General features: G+C 57.9%; 1 protein-coding gene across 2 annotated transcripts; it reads right to left on the bottom strand.

Moving 5' to 3' along the window:
* Positions 1 to 1,209: 1,209 nt before the first annotated feature.
* EPHB3 (EPH receptor B3) lies at positions 1,210 to 21,238 on the bottom strand. Of its 2 annotated transcripts, XM_032631314.1 has the most exons (16): positions 20,666 to 21,238; positions 12,009 to 12,073; positions 10,108 to 10,780; positions 7,619 to 7,774; positions 6,482 to 6,832; positions 6,205 to 6,329; positions 5,883 to 6,042; positions 5,694 to 5,802; positions 5,255 to 5,307; positions 4,089 to 4,211; positions 3,732 to 3,979; positions 3,008 to 3,223; positions 2,747 to 2,896; positions 2,461 to 2,654; positions 2,202 to 2,357; positions 1,210 to 2,096 (listed from the first exon to the last, which is right to left on the bottom strand). In XM_032631314.1, the coding sequence occupies exons 1-16, from the start codon at positions 20,778 to 20,780 to the stop codon at positions 1,988 to 1,990; spliced, it is 3,003 nt and encodes a 1,000-aa protein (XP_032487205.1). In that variant the 5' UTR covers positions 20,781 to 21,238; the 3' UTR covers positions 1,210 to 1,987. The 2 variants fall into 2 exon arrangements, with proteins under 2 accessions (XP_032487205.1, XP_032487204.1); XM_032631313.1 differs by having other exon boundaries at positions 1,211 to 2,096; positions 2,747 to 3,223; positions 20,666 to 21,218.
* Between the last annotated feature and the right edge of the window lie 942 nt (positions 21,239 to 22,180).

Here is a 22,180-nt window from a genome sequence, read left to right as displayed (position 1 = left end):
AGCGGGCCCGGGAGCCGGCACCGCGCGACAGCCGCGCCCCTGACCCTCTCCCCGCCAGGTTTTGAGCCGGCGGGCCGAAACCCTCCACCTCCGCCTTAGACCAACTCCATTCCCGCCGGCCTGGCCTGCCTCCCGGGGCCGGTCCCCTGCACCTGAAATAGCCGCCTGGGTCTCCACAGCTGCAGCATCGCCTCCCCCTAGCTACTGCCCCCACTTAGAATTCCTCTACGGAGCTCTGCCCTGCCTGGAAAGATGTGCGAGATCTGTGAGGCTTTGTCCACACTCCCTCCCGGGTCCAGCCAGACCCGGATGGGCAGGTTCTTTAGAAACCTGTTCCATGCCCCACCAAGGTTTATTGCCCAAGGTTCCCTCCTTCTGACACTGGGAAAATGACTGCACACACCTCCCACCCCACCTCCCTGCGTGTGTCTGCATCTATGGGGCCTCTGAGCCCCACGCCCACTCCACCCCCTTTCTCCTTTGACATTTATTTCCAGAAGCTGTTTTCCTAACCCTCTCCCTGGTTCTGGTTATTTATCCTCTGAACCTTTCAAGTGTGCAGGCAGTCTCTGGGTGGGAATCCCAGCCTCAGGCCTCACTTACTGGCTCAGGGACTTTGGGCAAGTTACTTAACCTCTCCCTTTCCTCCTCTGTAAAAAAGAGATAAAAATACTTCCTTCCCTGGCTGGGTTGTTGTGAGATTAAATAAGATCCGTGTATAAATGGAGCGGTTTAGCCCAGTGCCAGGAGCATAGTAATCGTTCAGTAAAGAGGAGCCACACTTCTCCACTGACACTTGCTGAAAGGAGCTGGCCTCTGCATCCGAACACCAGTGGGTTCTCATCCCCTTTGTCCAGGGCCATGTGACCCTGGGAGCTGACCAACTCCCTCTACCCCCAGCCCCCTCAGAGACAATGGGTGTGAAACACCATCCGTAAAACACCTTCCAGACTCCGACAGCCCCTGGGAAGGCCTGGGCCTTAGAAGGAAGGAGCTCTGGGGTAGTTTCCTCTCTACTGTTACTGCCCCACTTCCAAGAAGTTAGATGCAGCAAGGCTGAAGCATAAAAGGGAAGTTGAACTTGGAAAGGCTTGCATCTGGCCTCCCAAAGACTCCTGGGAATTCTGAAGGGCTGGTGCTGAGGGACTGTGAACTCGAGGGCATCAGGGAATCCTGCCTTGGGAGGTCGAATGAGAAGGGGCAAAAGAATCATCTTATTGCCTTTATTTCGCTGACAGCCCAGCTGGCCCCACGGCAGGGCAGAGGGCCAAGCTCTCACCCATACTCTCTGTGCAGGCCAGTGCGTACACACACACACACACACACACACACACACACACACACACACACACACACTCACATCCGACCTCTGGCTCTGAGAGTCAGTCTCTGGGGGGCAAGGGGTTGCTCCTCAGCCTGCCCCTGCCTGCCCTTTTATGACAGCACCAAGGGCGGGGGTGGGGCAGGGCCCTCAGCCCCCAGAACAAGTCCCTGTGCAAACTGGAGGGGCCAGCTGGCTTCGGGATGGGGGTGTCACATTTCCCCATTCCCGGAGTTCCCTCCTCCAGTTCCTGAGGGAGGGACTGCTCTCTGCCTACCTGGGGGTCCAGACCCCTGCCAGGGCTGGGCCCTATGGAACCCAGGTTTATTCCCCACCTGACCGCGCCAGGACCTCCAGCACTGAAGAACAGCCAAGTCTGAGGTGGTGGGGATCCCCCACTGGAGAACAGGAAGGCCAGGGCCCCGAGGGGCTTGGGAGGGGTCATCACCCCCTCTCCTAATCCATCTTCAATATGAAGAGGTTTGGGGCAAACTTCCTGGGGAGGGAGCACAGGCCTGGAGGAGAAGTCCTAGCTTGGGCCTTCCCCAGACTTCCATCTTCTGGGCCACAGCCGAAGGCCAGACATCCCAAAGTCCCGAAGTCCAGCCAGCTGGTCAGAGTCCCTGCACAGTCCTTGGAGGGCACCCATCCAGTGGGAGCTGGGTGTCAGACCTGCACAGGCAGCGTCTGGTTCATCTGCAGCCGCATGTCCTGGATACTGCTGAGGATCTTCTTCTGGTGGCCCGCCAAGGTGACCCCGATCCGGAGCAGGTCTCTGCAGACGGGCCAAGGGCACAGTCAGTCCCTCCCCGACTGCCCACCACTCTGGGCCCAGCTCAGGGCCCCCAGCCCTGCCCCTCCAAATGGGAGGCACACTCACTCTGCGGTCATCTGGGCCACCAGGTCAAAGGATGCAAACCCCGCACTGACAAAGCTCTCCTTGTACCGCCCCATCTTGATGGCATCTAGCCAGTCACCAACTGTCGTGAAGGTCGTGTAGTCTGGGACCGTGCGGTCCAGGAGGGGCTGTGACATGCTGTGGGGAGAAGAGAGGGACTTGATGAGTCCTGATGTCAGGGGAAGCAGGGGGAGTGCTGCTGGCTCGGGAGCAGGGCAGGGGCAGAGGCAGAGGAACTGACCCAGACTGGGCACTGGCGATGACCTTAAGGCTGGCGGCGTTGCGGATGAGCTTGTCCAGGGTGTTGACGATCTGGGAGAATTTGGGCCTGAGGTTCCGGTCCCGCACCCAGCAGTCCAGCATGAGCTGGTGCAGTGCTGTGGGGCAGTCCATGGGTGGGGGCAGCCGGTAATCCTGCTCCACGGCATTGATGACCTGAGCCAAGAGCAGGAAACCCTGGAGTAAGCCACCACTCTGCTCCCCAGCCAGTTCCCGCCCACCCGAGCGCTCTGGCTGGCCCCACTCACATCCTGGTTGCTCATGTCCCAGTAGGGTCGCTCGCCATAGCTCATGACCTCCCACATGACGATTCCATAGCTCCAGACGTCACTAGCAGAGGTGAACTTCCGATAGGCTATGGCCTCTGGGGCGGTCCAGCGAATGGGGATCTTCCCGCCCTGGTGGGGGGGGCACATGCCCTTCACCCTATGTCTCCGGGCTGATCCCCAGCCCCGAGCCCCTGCCTGGTTGGCCCCGCCCCCAGTCTCCCTCCCGGCGGCTTCCTGTACCAGGGAGCTGGTGTACGTAGGATCAGAGGGATCATCCTCCAGGAAGCGGGAGAGACCAAAGTCTGAGACTTTGCAGACCAGGTTGCTGTTGACAAGGATGTTGCGGGCAGCCAGGTCTCGGTGCACGTAGTTCATCTCAGACAGGTACTTCATGCCGGCAGCAATGCCCCGCAACATGCCCACCAGCTGGATGACCGTGAACTGTCCGTCGTTGAGCTGGAGGCAACGAGCAGGCTCAAGGGGGTGCCCATTGCCTCCTGCCTGGCCCCAGGCCCACCCAAGACCCTCCTGCCTGCCCGCCTGCCCACCCTCTCCAAGTCCTCCAAGACCACGCCTCATCTACCCCTCTGACCATGTCCATCGTGCACTGAGAGTAAGGAAGCTGCCCTCCTGTGTGGCCGGCATCTGTATATATCAACCCAATTAACCCCTGTGAGGACCCAAATAACTTACCACTCTCATTTTACAACCAAGGCAGCTGAGACTCAGAGAGGTTAAGTAAAGCCTGAGGTCACACAGGCAGTAGGGGGCAGACAGAGTCCGGATGAGAACTCTGGTCTTTCTGGCTCTGAAGGCCCAGCTCTTTCCCTGCACCATGCCACCTCGGTAAATGTTTGGACTTGAATAGGGTCTGCCTGACTTGTGGGAGGGGGTGGTTTGCCCAACCTAGCTCTCTGGGGGGTGGGGGTAGGAAGAGGGGGAGGGGCCAGGGGCTGGCTCTTACCCGGAGGAAGGAGTCCAGGGCACAGTTCTCCATGAACTCAGTAAGGATCATGACCGGCCGACTTTTGGTGACCACGCCCTCCAACCGGATTATGTTGGGATGGTCAAACTGACCCATGATGGAGGCCTCGCTGAGGAAGTCCCGCCGCTGCCTCTCTGTGTAGCCCACCTTGAGCGTCTTGATGGCCACAAACACTTCCCGGCGGCCAGGCTGTTTTAGCCGACCCCGGCACACTTCCCCGAACTCCCCTGCAGGGCACAGGGCACAGATAGTAAGCTATTTCTGTACCCAACCACCTCTGCCCTCCCTCGGGGTCACCACCAGCCTCTCCTCCCCACCGTACCCCAGGGGACTCACCAGCTCCAATCACCTCCTCGATCTTGACACAGGACACATCGATCTCCTTGGCAAACTCCCGCACAGCCTCATTAGGGTCTTCGTAGGTAAAAGGGTCGATATAAACCTTCATTCCAGGAGCAACTAAGGAAGAAAAGGTGGGTGTGAGAGGGGGTGAGATCCTTGAGCTGGGGACAGTGAGGGAACTCTGCGACCCGGGATACTGCCCCAGGCTCTTCCCCCAGACAGGAACACATTCCCAGCCTCTCTGCTAAACCTGCTCCGTATTCCTCTGTTGAAGCCAGAACTTGCCCCTCCCCACCCCACCACTGTCCTCTTGGTGAGAACTAGTAACCATGACGGCTAGACACCTAGGATTCTTCTTCTTTCTCCCTCATCTCTCATCGTGTCAAAACCTATTTCAGATCCGTCCCTCTCCTCATTCCCACTGCCCCCGACCTTGTCTAGGCCATCAACACTCAGACTACTGCAATAGCCTCCCAGCTGGGCTCTCTGCCTCTAGACTTTGCTCACCAATCTAGCCCACATACCTGTCTTCCTACAACAATACTTTCATTGTATTGCTCCCCAGCTTGAGAGCCTTTCAGATTACCGGTGGTGCAGTCAAGTCCCAACTCCTCTGCCTGCCTTTCAGGACCCTCCAAGGACTGGCCGCAACTACCCAGCCTAGCTTCCCAGCAGCTGTCAAACCAGCCTCTCACTGGCCCCCGTGTCGGGCACTCTCCCCACCCCACCCACTACCTTCCAGCGGCTCCTCTAGCCAGGAATGCTCTCCCCCACCTCTCTAAACCCTGCTTATCCCACCTGGCTCAGCTCAGCCCAAGGCTACGTCCTCCAGGAAGCCTTCCTCTTTTCTGAACTCTCACTGCCCTCTGTCCCAGGAACACCCGGCTTAACACTTAATTGTTCTCTCATTGTTTCCTGTGTATACCTACGAGGTCTTTCTTACAAGACTGACTACCCCTGAGGACAGGGGTCACATCTCACTCATCTCTGGGGCTAGCAGGCGTGAGGTAGGGTCTCAGGAAGTGGCACTTAATTGGAAGCAGGAGGGGGCAGCCAGGGCAGGAGTTAAAGGAATATAGTCCCAGACAGGGAAAGGGGTGTCTCCAAGCCCTGCAGGGACGAAGGGAGCTTTGGGAGGTTGGGATGAGGAAGCAACTCACCGTATTGCTGCAGCTTCTCCGTGTACTCTGAATCAGAGCTGTGCCGCTGCTTCCTGGAGGGGCGGGGTGGAGGGTAGGCATGAGACAAGTCCGCAGCTTCTTCCCTTCAGGGGACCCTTGGGCTCACAGGAGGGGCAGAGAGCATAGGGGACCACCCAGTGCCTGGTGCTATGGTCAGTGGCTACAGCTGCCACTGGGTCTCCGGGCAAGAGGCTCAGTGGACTTGGTCCCTGAGGGAATCTGCCAGTAGATTCAAGGGACAGGGAGGGGACAGGACGAGGACATAGGCATGGACTGGAGAGAGCCTTTCCGACAAGGATAGCCTGGGCCTAGGAAGGCTGTGGTTCTAGGTCTGACGTGGGTGATGGTTCACCTATGTGGCGAGAGGGCTCTAGGGCACTGAAGGGAAACTCTAGTCAGCCCCTGGGCCTGGGAGTACCTGAGGCAGACGACAGCAATGACCACAACAGCTACCACGAAGACAAGCCCAGCTGTGGCAGAGCCCACAATGAGGGGGAGCTGCTCCTGGAGCTGCTGGGCACCAGAGCCTAGAGACGGGGAGGGACAGGTGAGTGGTGGGGTGGAAAGTGTGGACAGGGGCAGGGACAGGTGTGTGGGGGGTGTGTACCTCTCTCACTTGTGGTCTCAAACTCAGCCGGGTGGCTGTACTGCCCATAGCCAGCTACGGTGCGGGCGCGGACCTGGACCACGTAGCGGGCGTCAGGCCGCAGCCCATCCAGCTGCACGGAGTTCTTCTGGCTGGTCACTGTGGAGGCGATGCCCTCACTCTGCAATACCAGGAGGAAGGCTGTGTCTCAGTGGGCCCTGACGCCCATTGGCCCCTGCCCACCCCCCACTCAGTACCCAAGGCTTTGCTCTCAAGGGCCCCTGACACTATCTGGGGTAATCTTCTTGTCCCAAGGCTTCCTCCTGCCCCTGGAGGCTCTGACCTTCTCAAAGTACTTCATCTCGTAGTCCAGGATGACTCCGTTGGGCCGCTCTGGGGGCGCCCAGGACAAGGTCAGGCTGCTTCCGGAGCTGCTGTGCAGGTGTAGTGTTGGCACTTCAGACGGGGCTAGGGGAAGAGCGGGGGGCTCATCACGGGCCCTGGCATCCTTCCCAAGGACCCAGTTCCCATGGGACCCCCGATGGTCTGTGCCCCAGGCAACCTCAGCTCTATGTGGGGAAAGATGACCCAGGCCCTACCCTCCTGTGTGCCCTCCTCACCGGCCTGGTTGGTGGTGATATTCACAGCCGCGTAGTGGGGGGGCAAAGGGCTCTTGCCCGAGACACCGTTGACGGCCTGCACCTCAAAGGTGTAGCGCGTGTGGGCCAAGAGATGGCTGATGTGGACCCGGCGTTCTGTGAGGCCCAACTGCCGAGGCACAAACTCCACGTTGTCATCACAGCGTGAGCAGGTCGTGGTGCCCCCGGCCCCAAGGCCCCCATGGCACTTCTTGCAGATGACATTGTATAGGAGGTCGTCCCGGCCACCCAGGTCCCGGGGCTCACTCCACTCGAGGATCAGCGAGGTCTCATTCACATTGGAGATCACACCCCGGGGCGGAGACGGCACCGCTGTGGGAAAGGTGGAAGGAGAGGACAGTGAGCTAGGGCCCTAGGACCACCGTCTGTCCAGAGTTCCTGCACACTCCAAGCTGCTTCCTACCTCCTTGCCTTTGCCTCTGCTTTAATAAGCGGAATACCTTTTCTACACTTCTTCACTGGGCACACTCCTATTTATGTGGCCTTTAAGGCTCTACTGGAGAGGTCACCTCCTCTTGGAAACCTTCCTTGATTCATTCTCTTCCCGTCCTCTGCATTCCTGTAACAATTCCTGGGCATCCCTCCAGCCCAGCACTTAGCACATTATATGGTCATTATCTGTTTCTCCCACCAGGTTGCAAGCTCCTAGAACAGTGACTGTATCTTTTCCTCCACATCCCTGGCACCTGGCAATTCCTGGCACTAAAGGCTGAAGCAGGGAAAAAGCAGGACACCAGGCTGCCCCAGGGCTGTGACGTCCCCTCTCCGGTTAGAGTTGGGCCAAAAGAATAGCAGTTCTAGACAGAGGAAGGAGTAATGGACTAGAGGGTCCTAGCCAGTTTCTGATACCCAGCGAGGAGCTAACAAATGCTTATTAAATGTTGGTGCAAGGGCTAAGCCTTTCAGCTCACCTGGATTCTGGCTCAGGGCCGGTCACTTCCTACCTGTGCCATGTTGAACACAACATCTAAGCCCCCTGAGCCTCAGTTATCCTATCTGGAAAGTGGAGCTGTTCATAGAGACTGTTTGGGCAGCCCCGGGCTGGCCCGCAGAGGGAAGGCCTGGAGTGGGAGAGTATGAGGACACGCGCTCACTCACTGGTACAGGCACTGTCTGCGGAGTCGGAGTCTGCGCGGTAGAAGTTACTGTGGCAGGTGCAGATGCTGGAGGCTGGCGAGGTGGTGCGGCTGTTGGGTGGGCAGGGCAGGCAGGGCCCCTCTCCCTGCTTTGCCTTGTAGCTCCCAGGCGGACAGGCTGGGGGGGAGAAGAGGACGGACGTCTCACCTCTATCCCTGCAGACACCAACCGCCACACCTCTGTGGGAATCCGGCCCTTCCCAAGCACAGGTCTCGGTCCCCCACCTCCCAGACTGCGGGGGCTGTGCTGGTACTGCCTAAGTCCAGCTGCAGCTACAAAAGGCCCTTTTGCCCCGTGGAAACCCCACGTCAGCGGACTCCTCCCCGCCCCTGCCCCGACCCCGACCCCCAACTCTGGGGCCTCACGGACGAAGACGTCAGCTCCATCACCCGGACAGCCTGGACTTGTCGAGGCAGGGATGAGAGGGAGGAGGAAGAGGAGGGAGGGGGATGGGAAGAGACCATTAGTGGGCTGGCAGCAGCCTCTACTCTGCTGGGGTGCCCCACCCCTCCCTGAAGCTCGAGGATAATTATTCCTGAAGATCCTGAAGAACGCCCCAGAACAGCCAGGAGGTGGGGCCTCTGAGTTTCACAGCCAGCCTCTCTCCCCACCCAGCCAGGAGCAGGGAAGCAGCTCCTTTCTGCCCTGGGGCAGGGGTGGGTGCTGAGGAGGGGTGAGAAAAGGAGAGAAAGAAAGCAGGCAGGAAGGCCGGGGTCACCTGGAGTTCAGAGGCCTCAAAGCATCCACGAGGGGAACCCCAATCCCCAAAGGGAGCCCAGAGCTCGGTGCCTGAACACCCCTTCAGAGCCTCTGTTTGGGCCTGGCTCTGGAGAGTCCCCATATCTACGATGGCCATATAATTTATTATTCAAACTGCACTATTTTGAGAGTGAAAGCGAGCACTAGTAATAATCACGTTAGCATGACAGGCATAAACCAGGACTGCCCTGGACACACTAAAGCATATGGTCATCCTGCCCATATACAAACTGCCTTTGGGGAGGTCGTCCGGGGTGTTGGGTCTGTGCCCTTCTCTGGGGTTTAATCTCCCTCGACTAAGGTGATATTCCATCCCAGCTCTTTTGAGCCACTGGGAGAGGGGGCAGGGGCCAGGCCAGCCTGGTTGCTATGGGAACCATAGTGCATTTCCTGCTAGGGACCTGCAAAGTGTTAGCCGCTCTTCAGGTTGTCAGGCTCATCACCCCCACCCCTTTCTCCACTTAGGAGGAGGAAGTCTGGGGGCAGGTTCCCATAGAGAAGTGGAGAGGGGCAGGGCAAGGCACTGTTCACCTTCCCACAACAGCACCCGACACTGGGCCTCACAGCCAGGTTGGGCCTCCAGCCCCCTTACACTGAGGGTTGTGCTAACAGCCAGCTCCCACCCCTAGTAGCTTCAGGTTGCAAGTGCCAGGTGGGAGAACAGGGCAGAGGGGACAGAAGACAAGGCCCTCAGCACCTTGGCCTGCATGGTACAGCACTGGATGAGGCTGCAGTCCCAGCTCCCACATTCCCAGCTATGAGGCCTAGAGTGCAGAACCTCTCTGGGCCTTCTTATTGGCTAAACAGGAGACGTAGCTGGAATCTACCTTACAAAGTTGGGGTAAGCCTCAGATGAGAGAACCTCTCGTGAACGGGTGTTATAGCTGGAAAATCTAGCACACCGTGAGATCTTATGAGTCTCGGCAAGCCACCCAAGACAGGCCTCCTAACCTCCTCGTATATGAAACCAGGACCAAACAACCCTTGTCCCCCGTGTATCCCAGGGCTCCCGAGAGTCACAGCTAACATTTACATGGTGCTGTGCTTCCCCACGTCCCAGGCACTGTTCCAAGGGCTGCCATGCACTGATTCAGTTAAGCCCCACTACAACTCCACGAAGGAATCACCATTAATGTCCCCATTTTGCACATGAGGAAACCGGGGCTCAAAGAGTTAAATAACTTGCCCAAGGTCTCACAGATGGTAAGTGGCAGAGTCAGGACTCAGGACTTCAGAGACTGGGCCCCTAACCTCTGTGCTATAAATACTGCTTCTCAAGATGCAGATGAGACCCCCTCAGGTTAAACGGCCAATCACGAGGTGCCTGCAGCTCTGGGTCCCACCTAATACTTGCAGGGTGAAACGTAAACGTGGCACTGGACAAACGGGCATCTCTGCTGGCCTCCCGAGACTCTGAGCACGTTCTTCAGCTGCCTCCTTGTCAAGGATTCTCCATGTCTTCCTTCCTCTCTCTTTAGTTTCATTTTTTTCTCCTGGTATTCTGGTGTCTCTCCTCATTTTCTCTCATCTCCTTCCTTGCACCATGTTTTCTGCACCTGATACCCCTCCTCCCTTTCCTCCCTCTGCCCCAGACCTAAGGCCAGACCCCCCTGTCTGGCAGGTAGGAAGCGGTGGGTAGGGGGCAGCGGGCGGCTGTGGCCCAGACCCTCCCCAGGCCAGTCCCCACTCACGGCGGCACTGGGACTCCTTGGCGGCTGGCTCGTGGCCTGTGGCACAGGTGCAGGCACCCACAGGCACCATCCACTCCCCGTCACCGTTGCAGTAGAGCTTGAGGGGTACCGACACCTCCACGGCATTGGCGATGCAGGTGCCAGGGGCAATGACCAGTGAGGTGGGCTCAGCCCCAGTGAGGGTCTCAGGGAAGAGCGCGAAGCCTGCGGTGGTGGATGCGCACTTCTTGTAGAAGGCCCGCACGGAGATGAGCGACATGCAGGCGCCCTGGTCCTGGAAGGCCAAGTAGAAGCCGGCCTTGGAGAGCGGCCCGAAGCTGCGCACCTTGGTGTTGACACGGCCGGCATCGAGCCGCGAGAAGCTCTCATCGGGCGCGATGGTGTCCACCTTCACGTAGGGGTTCTCCATCCAGAAGGGGGAGGAGGCCGAGGCCACGTCGCTGTCAGCCTCATAGTAGAAGAGGTTGAAGGTCTCCTTGCAGGAGCCAGGGATGTTGGGGATGCTGTTGCAGTCACGCACAGTGAACTTGAGCTCCACGTAGACCCGCTGCACGTCCTGCCGCCAGATGAACCCTGTGCGAAGCCAGTTGTTCTGGCTTGACTCGCGCACGTTACACACCTGGTACGTGCGGATGGGGTTCATGGCCTCGTCATAGCCGCTCACCTCTTCCCACTGTGCAAGTGAAAAGGACAGAGAGTAAGCACCGGCATTTGCTAGGTGCTTATCACATGCCCAGATCTGCTATATTTACTTCACAGAGATGCTTCCATGGTGCAGTGGTTGAGCACACAGACTACGTGGGCTCAAATCCCAGTTCTCTGCTTGTGGTGTGACTACAGGTAAGTCACTTAACCTCCCTGTGCCCCCACTTCCCCATCTGTAACATGGGAAGAAGAAGATGTATAAGGAATAAATGACTTTAAATGACTACAGCACTTAGAATGGGGCACTTGGTAAGTACTATGTGAGAATTAGCTATAATGTTTATTATCTTTATGGCCTCAATTTCATTGTCTATAAAGTGGGACTGATTGCAAGTAAATGAGGCTGTGAGGAATTAAATCAGTTTAATATATGTAATGGGCTTGCACCAATGCCTGGTACAGAGAGAGCAAGCATTCAGTAAACTTTGGTTATCATTATTACCATCACATTTAACCTTCACAGCTCCTTAATAAGGTATTGGGTTGGCCAGAAAGTTCGTTCAGCTTTTTCCGTAACATCTCACGGAAAAACCCAAACAAACTTCTTGGCCTATCCAATACATCTGTTGTCCCCACTCCAGAGGAGAGGAAGTCAAGACTCACAAAGGCAGGGACTTGCCCAAGGTCACAGAGTCAGGCCTGGTGACTAAGGGCCTATAATATCACCCAAATCCAGTGTTCCAGAACTTAGTGTAGTTGTGAAGGACATCTAGGGAGGCTAATTAGAACACTTTAGAGACGTCAGGACTACAGGAATGTAACAGTCAAGACATGGAGGCCCAGAAAGGCAAACTGTCTTGCTCAAGGTCACACAGCAAGTCAGAGATCTGGAACCAAGGTTTCCTTGTTCCCAAGCACCCAGGAAGGAGGGAGATGGGCAGAACAGACATGCAAAGGGATGTCAGGCAGGAGAGGGATGGAAATAGGCTGAAGACAGGCTGGGGGGTGGGCAGAGGGAGAATGAGCCAAAGGTGGTGTGTATGGGGGAGGGGGGACAGAAGCAGGCTGAAGAGTCAGAGATGAAAACACTCACAGCAATGGACCATCGGGCAAAGGAGGAAGGTGACAGATGAAGAGGACAGGGATGCCGCAAGAGGGGGAACTGACAAGCAGTGGGCAGAGGCAGCCCTTCTTGAGCCCTGCTGCAGGGGTTAATTGGCAACCGACACTCAGGAGAAATGGTGGGGAAGTCTTACCCCACTTTCTGGATGAGATGTCCATGCCAACTCAGACGTCACCCATTTTGTATCCATGAGGGTCTCTGGGGGAGCAAAAGGAGAAAAAAGGTCAGGGGCCAAGTTTAGGATGAAGAGAAAGAGGAGGTTGCCCAGAAAAGGCCAGGACGCCAGACATTGATTCCCACCAGGTACTCCCACCCCATCCCCAAGTTGCCCAAACCCTCAGCTCCCCTGTCCCAGAGGAGACCCTGCAGCCACCCCCAGAGATGTCATAGCCCCAAAGATGTCTTGTCCGGCCAGCTGGGAGTGAGTGTCAGCTGCTGACCCCAGGTCTGGGTTAATGAGGCAGAAGCCAGGGCCAGTTCACACACCTACAGGCTCTGCTAATCTCCACACAAAGGGGCTGGCAGGGCCTTTATCCTGGAACAAAGGGCCGTGTGCTTCAGACCCTGTTGCTCAGGCCTCCCCTGACTCCACTCCCAGCACAAAGGCCCAGCTCCACACACGCCCAGGGGAAGGGAAGAGCAGTCACAGGCCAGAGCCCACTCTCACCCAGCCTCCCACAGACCATCTCTGGAGGACAGGACAGGAATGCTCTTTGAGGACGGGGTGAGGGCCACCAAGGCCCAGACTAGTTCCTCTAAAGCTAGTTCAGTTCTTCCTACAATCCTTGGATAAAAGTACTGTTGGCGTACCTCTTTTACAGATGAGGAAACTGATGCCCAGATACAGTACATATACGGCGTAAGGTAAAACTGTTAGGACTTGAGGTGAAAAGTTGAAAGGTGACTCAAATTCAGGTCTATCTGATTCCACAACTAACCCCTTAACCACGGCACTCTGACTGCTATATGCCCCTCTGTAAAGGGGGAACAGAGAAAACCTGGAAAGCTCTTGTGTATACTTTAAGTCCCAACCAAGATGTCATCTCCAGGAAGCCTTCCCTGAACCACCAAGTCAGGGTTGGATGCCTTCCTCTATGCATCCAGGGCCAGGTGCTTTGTCATAGCACCGATCCTGTTCTGAGCTTCAGATTTTTTTATCAGTTTCCTTTTGCTTGGCCACAGGAGGCGCCTATTAATGTTTCTGACTTAAACTTGCTCCCCTAGGAACCTGGATCCTGGGTTCTGGCTTGAAAACTCTCCTCTCTGACAGTGTGACCCCAACATTAGACCTAGGAGCAGAAAAGAGGCCCCACGTCCTTTCCCATAGCCTGGAAGACAGCCAGCAGTCCTCCCCTCAACTCCAACCTGGAATGGGGCAGGGCCGCCCCAGAACTTCTGAAGGCCTCTACCTCAATAATGGGGCAGGCTGGAGGTATCCAGGAAGGGAAAGACCCAAACCCCACAGGCTCCAGGCTTTCGGCCTTCGCCAGTTTCCTGCAGTCTGGGTCTGAGCCTAGGATGGTGGATGAGGCAGCTGTGGCCCCAGGCCCTCATGTGAGGCAAAGGAAGCAGCGAGCAGCAGCCATTCACTTTGGGGAGTGAGGTTCCCTCGTCTTCCTGCGGCAGCAGCTGGTCCCTGGAGGGCCCGGCTGCAGGATGCGCTATCCCAGCTTCATCGTCGGTGGCCTGACAGGCCCCTCTGGCAGACAGACAGACACAGACATTTAGCAGGGGGGTAGAGGGGTACGGAAGGGAAGACGGGATGGGCAGAAGCAGGGGCCCCAGAAAAAGGCAGGGAGGAAGACAGGCGGTCGGAGCAGGCGGATGGTGGGCGGCACCGAACTGGAGAGATGTGCGGAGCCGTCTGGCTAGGACCAGACAGCCGGGATGGCCGGCGGTGGACTACAGAAGACAGCGAGATGGAGAGACAAGGAGGCCCCAGGAGACAGACACAGAGACAGAGAGGGAGGCTGCCAAGTAGCCTCTTCGCTAGCCAGCGGCTCGGAGTACCGCTGTCCCTGGGAGCCGTGGAGCCAAGCGCACCCCCTCCCCCCAGCCAGTCCGCCTGCTTGTCTGCCCGCCGCCCGCCGCCCGCCGCCGAGCAGGCCAGGGCTCCCACCGCTCCCTCGCGCTGCCTCCCTCCTCCATCTCCCTCACTTCCTTCTGCTCAGCCAGTGCCAAACCCATCTGGAACTGTTTAAACCCAAATATTCAGCCCCTCCCCCCTCCAGCCAGATTCCTCCGCAGTTTAAAACAAGCCCTGCGCCGGCTCGGAGAGGAGTGGGGGGAGGGGCGGGGGGGTTTGGTGGGGTAGGATCTTCGTTTCTGTTTAATTTCTGGGGGGCGAGAGAGGGAGGGGGCGGGGATCGGCCCTCGGCCATCGCTCAGCCTTGGCCATCGCTCAATCTCGGCACATTTTTCCCATTAATGAGGAGAGGACTTAGATTTCGAGTCATGTGTGCCTGAGGAAGGGCTCGGTCACCCTGGTGGGGAGGGGGCTTGCTCTCTGGGGGAGGGGAGGGGCCTGCTCGCTTCAGCAAGAGGGAGACCCGGAGGTGCCTGGGTCCCAGCCTCAGGAAGAACATGGGGGGGGTCCCCAGAATCCATCTGTCTGGGGGGTGGGGCAGGGAGAGACCCAGCCCAACAGAGCCCACCTTTTCTATGTGTGTGGCATGTGTGGGTGTGGGTGTGTGTGTAGGTACACACGCGGGGGTAAAGGATACAGGTACAGGGGACAAGGACAAAAGAGGAATGAGGGAGCAACCTCCACACTCCCCAGCTGCCAACTGCACCCGCACCCCCCTCTGTCCCACCAAGTGGCTGCTCCCCGATACAGCCCCGCCAACCCACGAAGCAAGCAGGGAGGTGGCCACCAGGCCTTTCTGGGATGTTCTGGGACTGGGGCTTCAATGCTCAGAAGGAAAGCAGCACCCCTTTCAGGTTTCACAGGGCCGCGGGGAACAGCCACGTGGCAGCAGCCGTGTGGCCCCGGCCTGTGCACACACAGACGCACACACATCACCCAGTTCTCAGTGGCTGGGCTCGTTCCCGCCACTGGGGCCAAACAGCGACAAGTCACACGTATGGTGGACAAAAACACACAAAGCCACAGCCACCCGCAAACACACACACGGCTTCACACACAGCTACAGTCTGTCTTTGACGGACACACGGATACATATGGTACAAGCAGATCAGTCTTCCTGAGACATTCGTATACAATGAGTCTTTCCTACACGCAGACCGGGCTTGCCTTAGGCAAGGACTCACTCTCACAGCCCTCAGATGTGCGGATCTCCTGAGACACATGCATACGTGAGGGCACGTGCATTCAACAGTGCGTTCTCCCTACACACCCAACTGCACACTGTTGCCGACCACAAGTCACAGTCTTGAGTGTAGTCAAGTACAAACACAAACACCAGTTTCTCTGTGCAGACACGGTGACGTGCTCTTACACAGTCACACACAACTAGCATCAGCTACACATGCACAGATGCCCGTTTGCACCAAAACATTCTGCAGGAGCGTGCAGACACAGTATAAGTACCAATATCTAGAGGTTGTGTGCATCCTCCATGCACATCTCACACACACACCCACACCCACACACCCACACACACGCTACAAGCACGATCTTTCTATGAGGTGAGTTTTCAAGTGGGGTGGAGGAAGAGTTGGGAGAGGGCATTGTCTGCTGAGAAAGCAAAGGTACTGGGGCAGCCTCGGCCAGAGGCTCAGGGAAGGAACAAGCCCCAGACCAGCTTCCTGTGGCCCTGACCCAGGCAGGAGCTGTCACAGGTCACGAGGCTAGGGGTGGGGCAGGGGCATGAAGATGATTCTGGGTGTGGCTGGGTGCAGCCTCCCCAGGTGCAGCCCTTGCCCAAGCAGCAGGCCACTTCCCGGCCAGTACAATGCCACCATCCCCAGCACTGAGCCCTTGGGGAGGGGGTGGCACGATGAAGGCATTTAGCCTCAGGAGCTTCGGGCAACACGTAAGTTGGGGGCCCAGCAGGAGGAGAACATCGTGGGCACCCAGCCTGTGTCTGAGGGCCTCACTGGGCCGCCCTGGTGCTGGGAGCCTGCCACCTGCCCTAGTGAAGGGCCAGGGACACACAACTTTATGGAGCTGCCAGACCCCACAGCGACCCCAAGTCCCAAGTCACACAGAGCACCCCACCCTGGGAACAGGCATGCCAGTGAGACCAGAGAATCAAACAAATCTAGAGACCGGAGCAAGAAACCCACCGGCCCAAACTCCAGACCGAGGACGTTGAGGTGGTGGGAAAGGTCATGGTCCTGGGCTGGGCCAGCAGCGCGTGCAGGGGCAGGAGGACAGAGGGGCAGGGTGCAGGCGAGAAGGCACACCCTGGAACCCTGCCTGCAAAGAGAGGGAGGAAACTCCCGGTCACCTCAGAGTTGGTCCTCCTCTTCCACCTGGGGTCCCTACCTCAGCCAACCAATCCAAGGGATCTGTCCTGTCTTCTCCCATCCTTCTCCTCCCCTGCGTGTCGGTGTGTGTACACGCGTGTACCAACCTGCACACTCCGTGTGGTCAGCCCAGGGAGAAAGGGGTCTTAGGCAGACCCTGCCATGGGACCTGGAGGGCCACCTCCCTCCCCCTGCCATGGCCCCGAGGGCCTCCAGTCTGGGATGGAGGAGAGGGGAGCATCCCAGAACAGAACACATTTTGGTTTTCATTCTTCCCCTCAGATCACGGAGATTTATAATTAAATAAACCTGAGAGGGAGGAGAAGGGAGGAAGAAGCACAGGACAGGAGCCCAAATGCCTCAGTGCTCATCCATAGCCCCCCATAGCCCCCACCCCAGTTGTGGCCCTGCCAGCAGCCAGAAGGACGGATGAACAGCTAGCTTTTGAGCCCTTCCCTGGGATCCCAGCCACAGCGGGTCTGACCAGGAGTCTGGGGGCGGAGAGGCAACAGGAGACCCGATGCCAGGGCCAGCCCTTGGGGCAGGGGGCCTCTCCCACCCCATCAGGTGCCCAGATGTATCCAGTCTCCCTCCCCCCACTCCCAGCTGCCCAATCCCGACAAACCAGTTTGACTCAGCACAACAGGCAGGGCTACAATTTTCAAACTATGCAGGCCTGGTGATTCAGCCTCTTCATGCTGTTTAATTAGTGTAAGGCGGGTGGCGGAGGCCTTGCCCACAGCAGCTTTGGGTTAGCTTGCTGCTGCTGAGGCCACAGTGGCCGCGGTGGCAGCAGTTCTGGTTAAAGGGAAGACAGTGACGGACAAACTGGTTCCCCCCAATCCCTGCTGCTGTCCCTTGTCGCAGCTCTGAGGTGCCAGCTGAAGACAAACAGGGGCGGGGCGGGGGGGCTGGAGAGCCAGAGGCCACTCGAACAAGTGAGGAAGCCACAGAAACCCCAGCCTGCTGTCCCCTCTTAGCTGCCACCTACTCGGTGGTCACTGCTGCTGCCTCTGAGAAAGAGATGGGTCACACACTGCCTCTCCCCCGCCAGGGCCTGCTTCCACTACAGCAGCAACTCAGCTACAGGGCTTGCCTGGGAGAAGGCTGTCCAGCCCCCCCCCTTACATCTGGTAACTGTTTCTTTTTTCTCAAAAGAGTCTCCTCCCAGCAGGGACCTCTTCACCCCATCTGAGGTATAAGGACCCTATGGTCCAGACATCCTTCCTATCCCACGCCTCGTTCCTGGTCCGCTCACCTACTGGACCCCACTCCCTTGCTCATGGTCCTGAAGGGGAGAATGGTCTTGGCTTGGGGGACTGGGGAATATTACTTGAAAGCAGAGTGAGCAACAAGGTGGCCCTGTTTCCCTGTGAGTGAGGGTAAAATCAAGGGCAATTTGTGTGTGTGTTTGGTGCGGTGTGTGTGTGTGTGTGTGTGTATGTGTGTCTGTGTGCAGGTGGAAATCAATCAGAGGGCAAGGAGAGAGGTGTTTCTTCAACCAAGGAGGATAAGCAAGGACCCTGGCTCCATCCTCATGGAAAACTGATGAGATATTTGGATGCAGAATCTTAATGAACCCCAAGTGTATAGAGAGGAAGAACAACCAGGTACTAGACAGCATCTAATCAATGAGACCATGAGGGACAGCACCCACAGCTCAAGGACCCTGGGCCTAAATATAATGACCTCAGAGGCCAAGAGCCTAAAGGCTCCCCTAAGGCCAAGGGCAAACCAAATCCTGGCAAAACCAAAGGGAAGGCTGGATGGAGCAACGGAGTGAGATCCTCCACCCATAAAGCTTGGGGGGCTGAAGAGAGCTTCAGTGCTGGGCGTCCCACCCAGCCCTGTCCTCTGGCCACGACCCCTAGGTCCACCCATCCCGCCATTGGAGCTCCAGAGGGATGGGGTACAGGCAGGAGTCAAGGACAGCTGTCTCCTGACCCAGCTCTCTTCCCATCCCATCCTTTCCCTCCCAAAGCTGGAAAAAGATGGAGGTGGGGGGACAACTTCCTCCCCAGACGAACTTTTCCTCCTCCCATTATTGCGTCCTCTAAGCTCCCTCCAGCAGGGCAGGGTGCACACCAGTTTCACTTTCTGGTGCTCCCCAAGGAGCAGACCCTAGGGTAATAATAGTAGCAGTTAATCCTTGAATAACAATGGCTGTGCTAAGCACTTGACACACATTAAGGATTCAATCTTCATTACAGCCCTAGGAGATGAGTTCAACTACTATCCCATCTCACAGTGAGGGAGAGCAGGAGTGTGGTTAGGTAGACCACTGGGCTGGGGTCAGCACCCTGAGGCGTCATCTCTCTTTTTCCTTTCATTCTCACGCCAGCGGAAGACCCTAAGTTCTCATATATGGCAAAAGTGAAGGAACTCGTGAAAGCCACACTTGGGAGGCACTGCTACCTTCCTAGGGGCACCCCACACTGGCCTGGCCTCCCAGCCACCACCCACCCAGCCAGGGAATAGCCCCAGATCCCACTTCACAGCCTGAGGGAGAAGGGGACAGAGTAGGGGCAGTGGCCCCCCTGTCCTCTCTTTCCTGGGCTGCTACAGCTCATCAGGCCTCTGCCTCCTGGTCAGCCCCTCGGGTCCTGGGCCTGGAGGCTTGGATGCCAGCTCCCAGCTAGGGCCTGCCAGCTGGGGTCTAGAGGGACCAGCAGATTATGAGGGGTGAAAAAGAGGATGAAAGGAAGGGAAAGAGGAAGAAGGGAGGGAGGAAGGAAGGGGTGAGCCTTTTCAGGTACCCCTTGCTCACCTGACCCAAACCACGCCCCCACTCCACTCTCAGAATCAGCACCCACCACGCCCCACAACAAGGGCTTTGGGGCCTGGCACACACAGTCCTGTAAGTGCGTGTTCCTGTGTCGCCTCTCCTGGGCTAAGACACAGACCTGGGAACTCCAGCAGGCTCCCTGGCTCACACCCTTGAGGCAATCAACAACAAAGCCCCACACCGGTTTCTCACGCCTGTGATCCTATCACACACATGTGGGAGAGTGTGCACAAGCGTGGGCGCGACCTCGGTGTGTCTGTCTGGATTTGCATGTGTCCACCCGTGTGAATCAGTCTGTCAGCACCATTGGGCTCAGAGATAAAAGACGTTCAGAAGAATGTTTTATCCCCCCTGGAGAAAATGAGAAAGAACCAGAGAATGCCTTTCTCTCCGAACTCTGTTCTTTTTTCTTTCCAACCTTCAAGTTTACCAATTACGAACATATGAACAAACCAAGTCACGTGGAATTCATATGTTTGTTCTCAAACTAAGAAAGTGACCGGATTTGTTAAAGATACCAAATATAAGTACTGCCTATAATCCCAATTTCCCCCAAATTTCTGTGGTGTCCTTCCGTCCGCCTTAAGGAAGGTTTTTTTCCCCTCATTTAATGGCTCCAAAAATTTGGGGAACTGTGCGTTTGTGTCTGCATCTGTTTGTATGTCTATTGTTTAACCAGTGTCAGTGCCTCTGTCCCCTCAGGCTTGTGTCAAGTGGATGTGTGTGAACTCTCCCACCGGGGCCAAAAACACTTGGGCTGTCCATCCAACCACAGTCGTTTGGAAGTTGGAGCAGTCTCGGCAGGTTTCACAGAACCCATCGAGAGAAGCCTGGCCTTTTCCCACCGGCTAATGCGTAAGGCACCGGCTCCGGCACTACCTGGGACAAGCCCCGGAACCTCAGGGGTTCGGTGGAGACCCCAGCACACGGGGTGTCCTGCTAGAAGGCAGAGGGGGTGCCGCAGAGCCGCGTGTAACGCCGGGTGAACACAGCACCTCGTGCATAGTTGGTGCTCGTAAACCGTAAACAATAACAGGCCCCCGCCTCTCCATCCCCGCAGCCATTCCCTGACAAAGCGGGGTGAACGCACTCACACTCTCACTGATCACTCCAAGGGGTTCCGAACCAACGCCGCCCCTCAACCTGGGGAGTCCCGCTTCGCCTCCACCCTCCACAGCCCCGCATCGGCCTCAGAGCCCCCGCCTTGCCTGGTGGGTCGCCCACACTTCCTTGCCTCCAGGTGCCCGGGGCCCCGCTCCTCCGCCCTGAGTGCGGGGTACTCCCTCAGAAGCTCACGGCCGGGCCATGACTTTCGGGGACGCTCTCCCGAGTCGAGCTGCCCGCGATCCCGCAACCGGCGGACTGCCTGCCACAGAGGTAGCTAGAGCCTCCGAGGCGGCGCCGAGAGCGTCCTCCCCACCCCATCCTCCGGACCCTGGAAAGGGCGCGGGTGACCGAGCTTCCTCCGAAGTGCGCCCAGCCCTCATCGGACCAACACCGCAGACCCTCCCCGGCCCACGCTCGGGCGACCCCGGACACCTTAACCCTTGGACGCGCCCCCCGACGCCGCTCACCTTCCAGCGCCCGGCAGCCGGAGGGCAGCAGCAGGGGCAGCAGCAGCAGCGGAGAGAGCAGCGGCAGGAGCCCCGGCGGCGGCGGCGGCGGCGGCGGCGGGCGGGCTCGGGCCATGGCCGGGGCGGGCTCCGGGAGCCGAGCCGAGCCGAGCCGCGCCGGGCCGCGCCGGCGGGGCTGCGGGCACCCGCGGGAGGGTCCGCTCGGCGGGCTCCGAAGAAGGCTCGCGCACGGTGGTCCTACGAGATCCAAGCAAGGAGAGGGTGCAATCCAGGCAGGTGGCTCCGGGACCGAGGCGGCGCCCTGAGCCGGGCGATGCTGAGGGATGCGGGCAGGTCGGTCCCAGGGGAATCTGGACGGACCGGTCCTGGAGGATCCGGGGCGCTTGGAGAACTCGGAACCAGTGGACTCGGGGGGGCGGGCCGGGGAGGGAGTGCGCAAGTGGTAGCAGTTCGGTGTGCACAATAATCCAGAGGTCTGCTGCGGGTCCGACTCGGATCGGGGACTCCGGGTGCGCGCGCCGTCCGGGGTCCGAGCTGGGCTCTTGCTGCGCCGCTCACGTACTCACTTCTGCTGTCCCCAGCGCTGGCGCGGCCGCTCTGGGCGAGAGGGGTGGGGCCGGCCGCCTGCCTGTCATCTCTGAGGCCCCACCCTTAGCCATCCTCCACCCACTCACAGACCGCCAGACGCGCTGGTTCGGCCTCGAGAGCACTCTGCCGGAGTTCAGTTGGCGGCGGCTCCATCACGCCCACCCTCGTTCTCTGCGGACTGGGGTGGGCGGGGCCAAGGAAAAGATGAATCAGATTGGGCGGAGCGATACTGTCCGTCAGAGGGAGAAGCCCGCCTCCTGTCCCCCATTGGCGATTAGTAACCGAACCTGAGTCCGGCGAGGTGCCATCCACGTACAACGAGCCGGGGGCGCCCCCGTGTGGTCTGTACGTGCCCGGGGCCGCCGCCATGTGGCTGTGTTTCCAGGCACGTCCTGACACTAACGAAACTCGGCTTAGGCAATACCAGGTGGGCGTCCTCCGCGACGCATCCTGCAACGAGGGCCTTCTCGCTTGTTTATTTATTCATTCATTCATTCAGCTGTGTTTTATCATTCTTTGAGCCAAAGACTCTAGCAACTTCTGGCGATACAGCAATGGATAAGACAGAGGTTCGTGCTCTCTTGGAGCTAGTTTAGCGATGGAAGCAGGCATGAAGTTATCACAGCAGAGTGTAACTTATTATTATGGAGGAAGGACAGAGTTGCTGGAGCACATGTGAGAAGGACGGCTATGTCTGGCCCTGAGGAAATGACATTCAAGCTGAAATGTGAAAGATGAGTAGTAGGTGAAGGATGTGTGTTTGGCGGGGGCAGTTTCAGGCAGAGCAAACACTCTTTGTGTGAAGTCCCAGGGGCAAGAGAAACATTTATCGGAGGAAGCCGAAAGAAGTTCAGAATATCTTAAGTGTAGAGTTGGAGGCTGAGGGGGGCCAAAAGGAAGCTTGCAAATCGGTGTGGGGGACCGGAG

The sequence above is a fragment of the Phocoena sinus genome, chromosome 4 (genome assembly GCF_008692025.1).
Source record: "Phocoena sinus isolate mPhoSin1 chromosome 4, mPhoSin1.pri, whole genome shotgun sequence".
In the NCBI taxonomy this organism is placed as follows: Eukaryota; Metazoa; Chordata; class Mammalia; order Artiodactyla; family Phocoenidae; genus Phocoena; species Phocoena sinus.
Note: the sequence above shows the minus strand (reverse complement) of the source record. Positions and strands in the feature narration are given on the sequence as shown.

Coding starts and splice junctions, on each gene's coding strand:
- EPHB3 (XM_032631313.1), bottom strand. CDS start 20,780: ATGGCCCGAGCCCGCCCGCCGCCGCCGCCGCCGCCGCCGCCGGGGCTC. Junction 5,308..5,693: donor ATTGCTGTCGTCTGCCTCAG/GTACTCCCAGGC, acceptor CCGCCCCTCCAG/GAAGCAGCGGCACAGCTCTG. Junction 2,655..2,746: donor GGGACATGAGCAACCAGGAT/GTGAGTGGGGCC, acceptor CTCTTGGCTCAG/GTCATCAATGCCGTGGAGCA.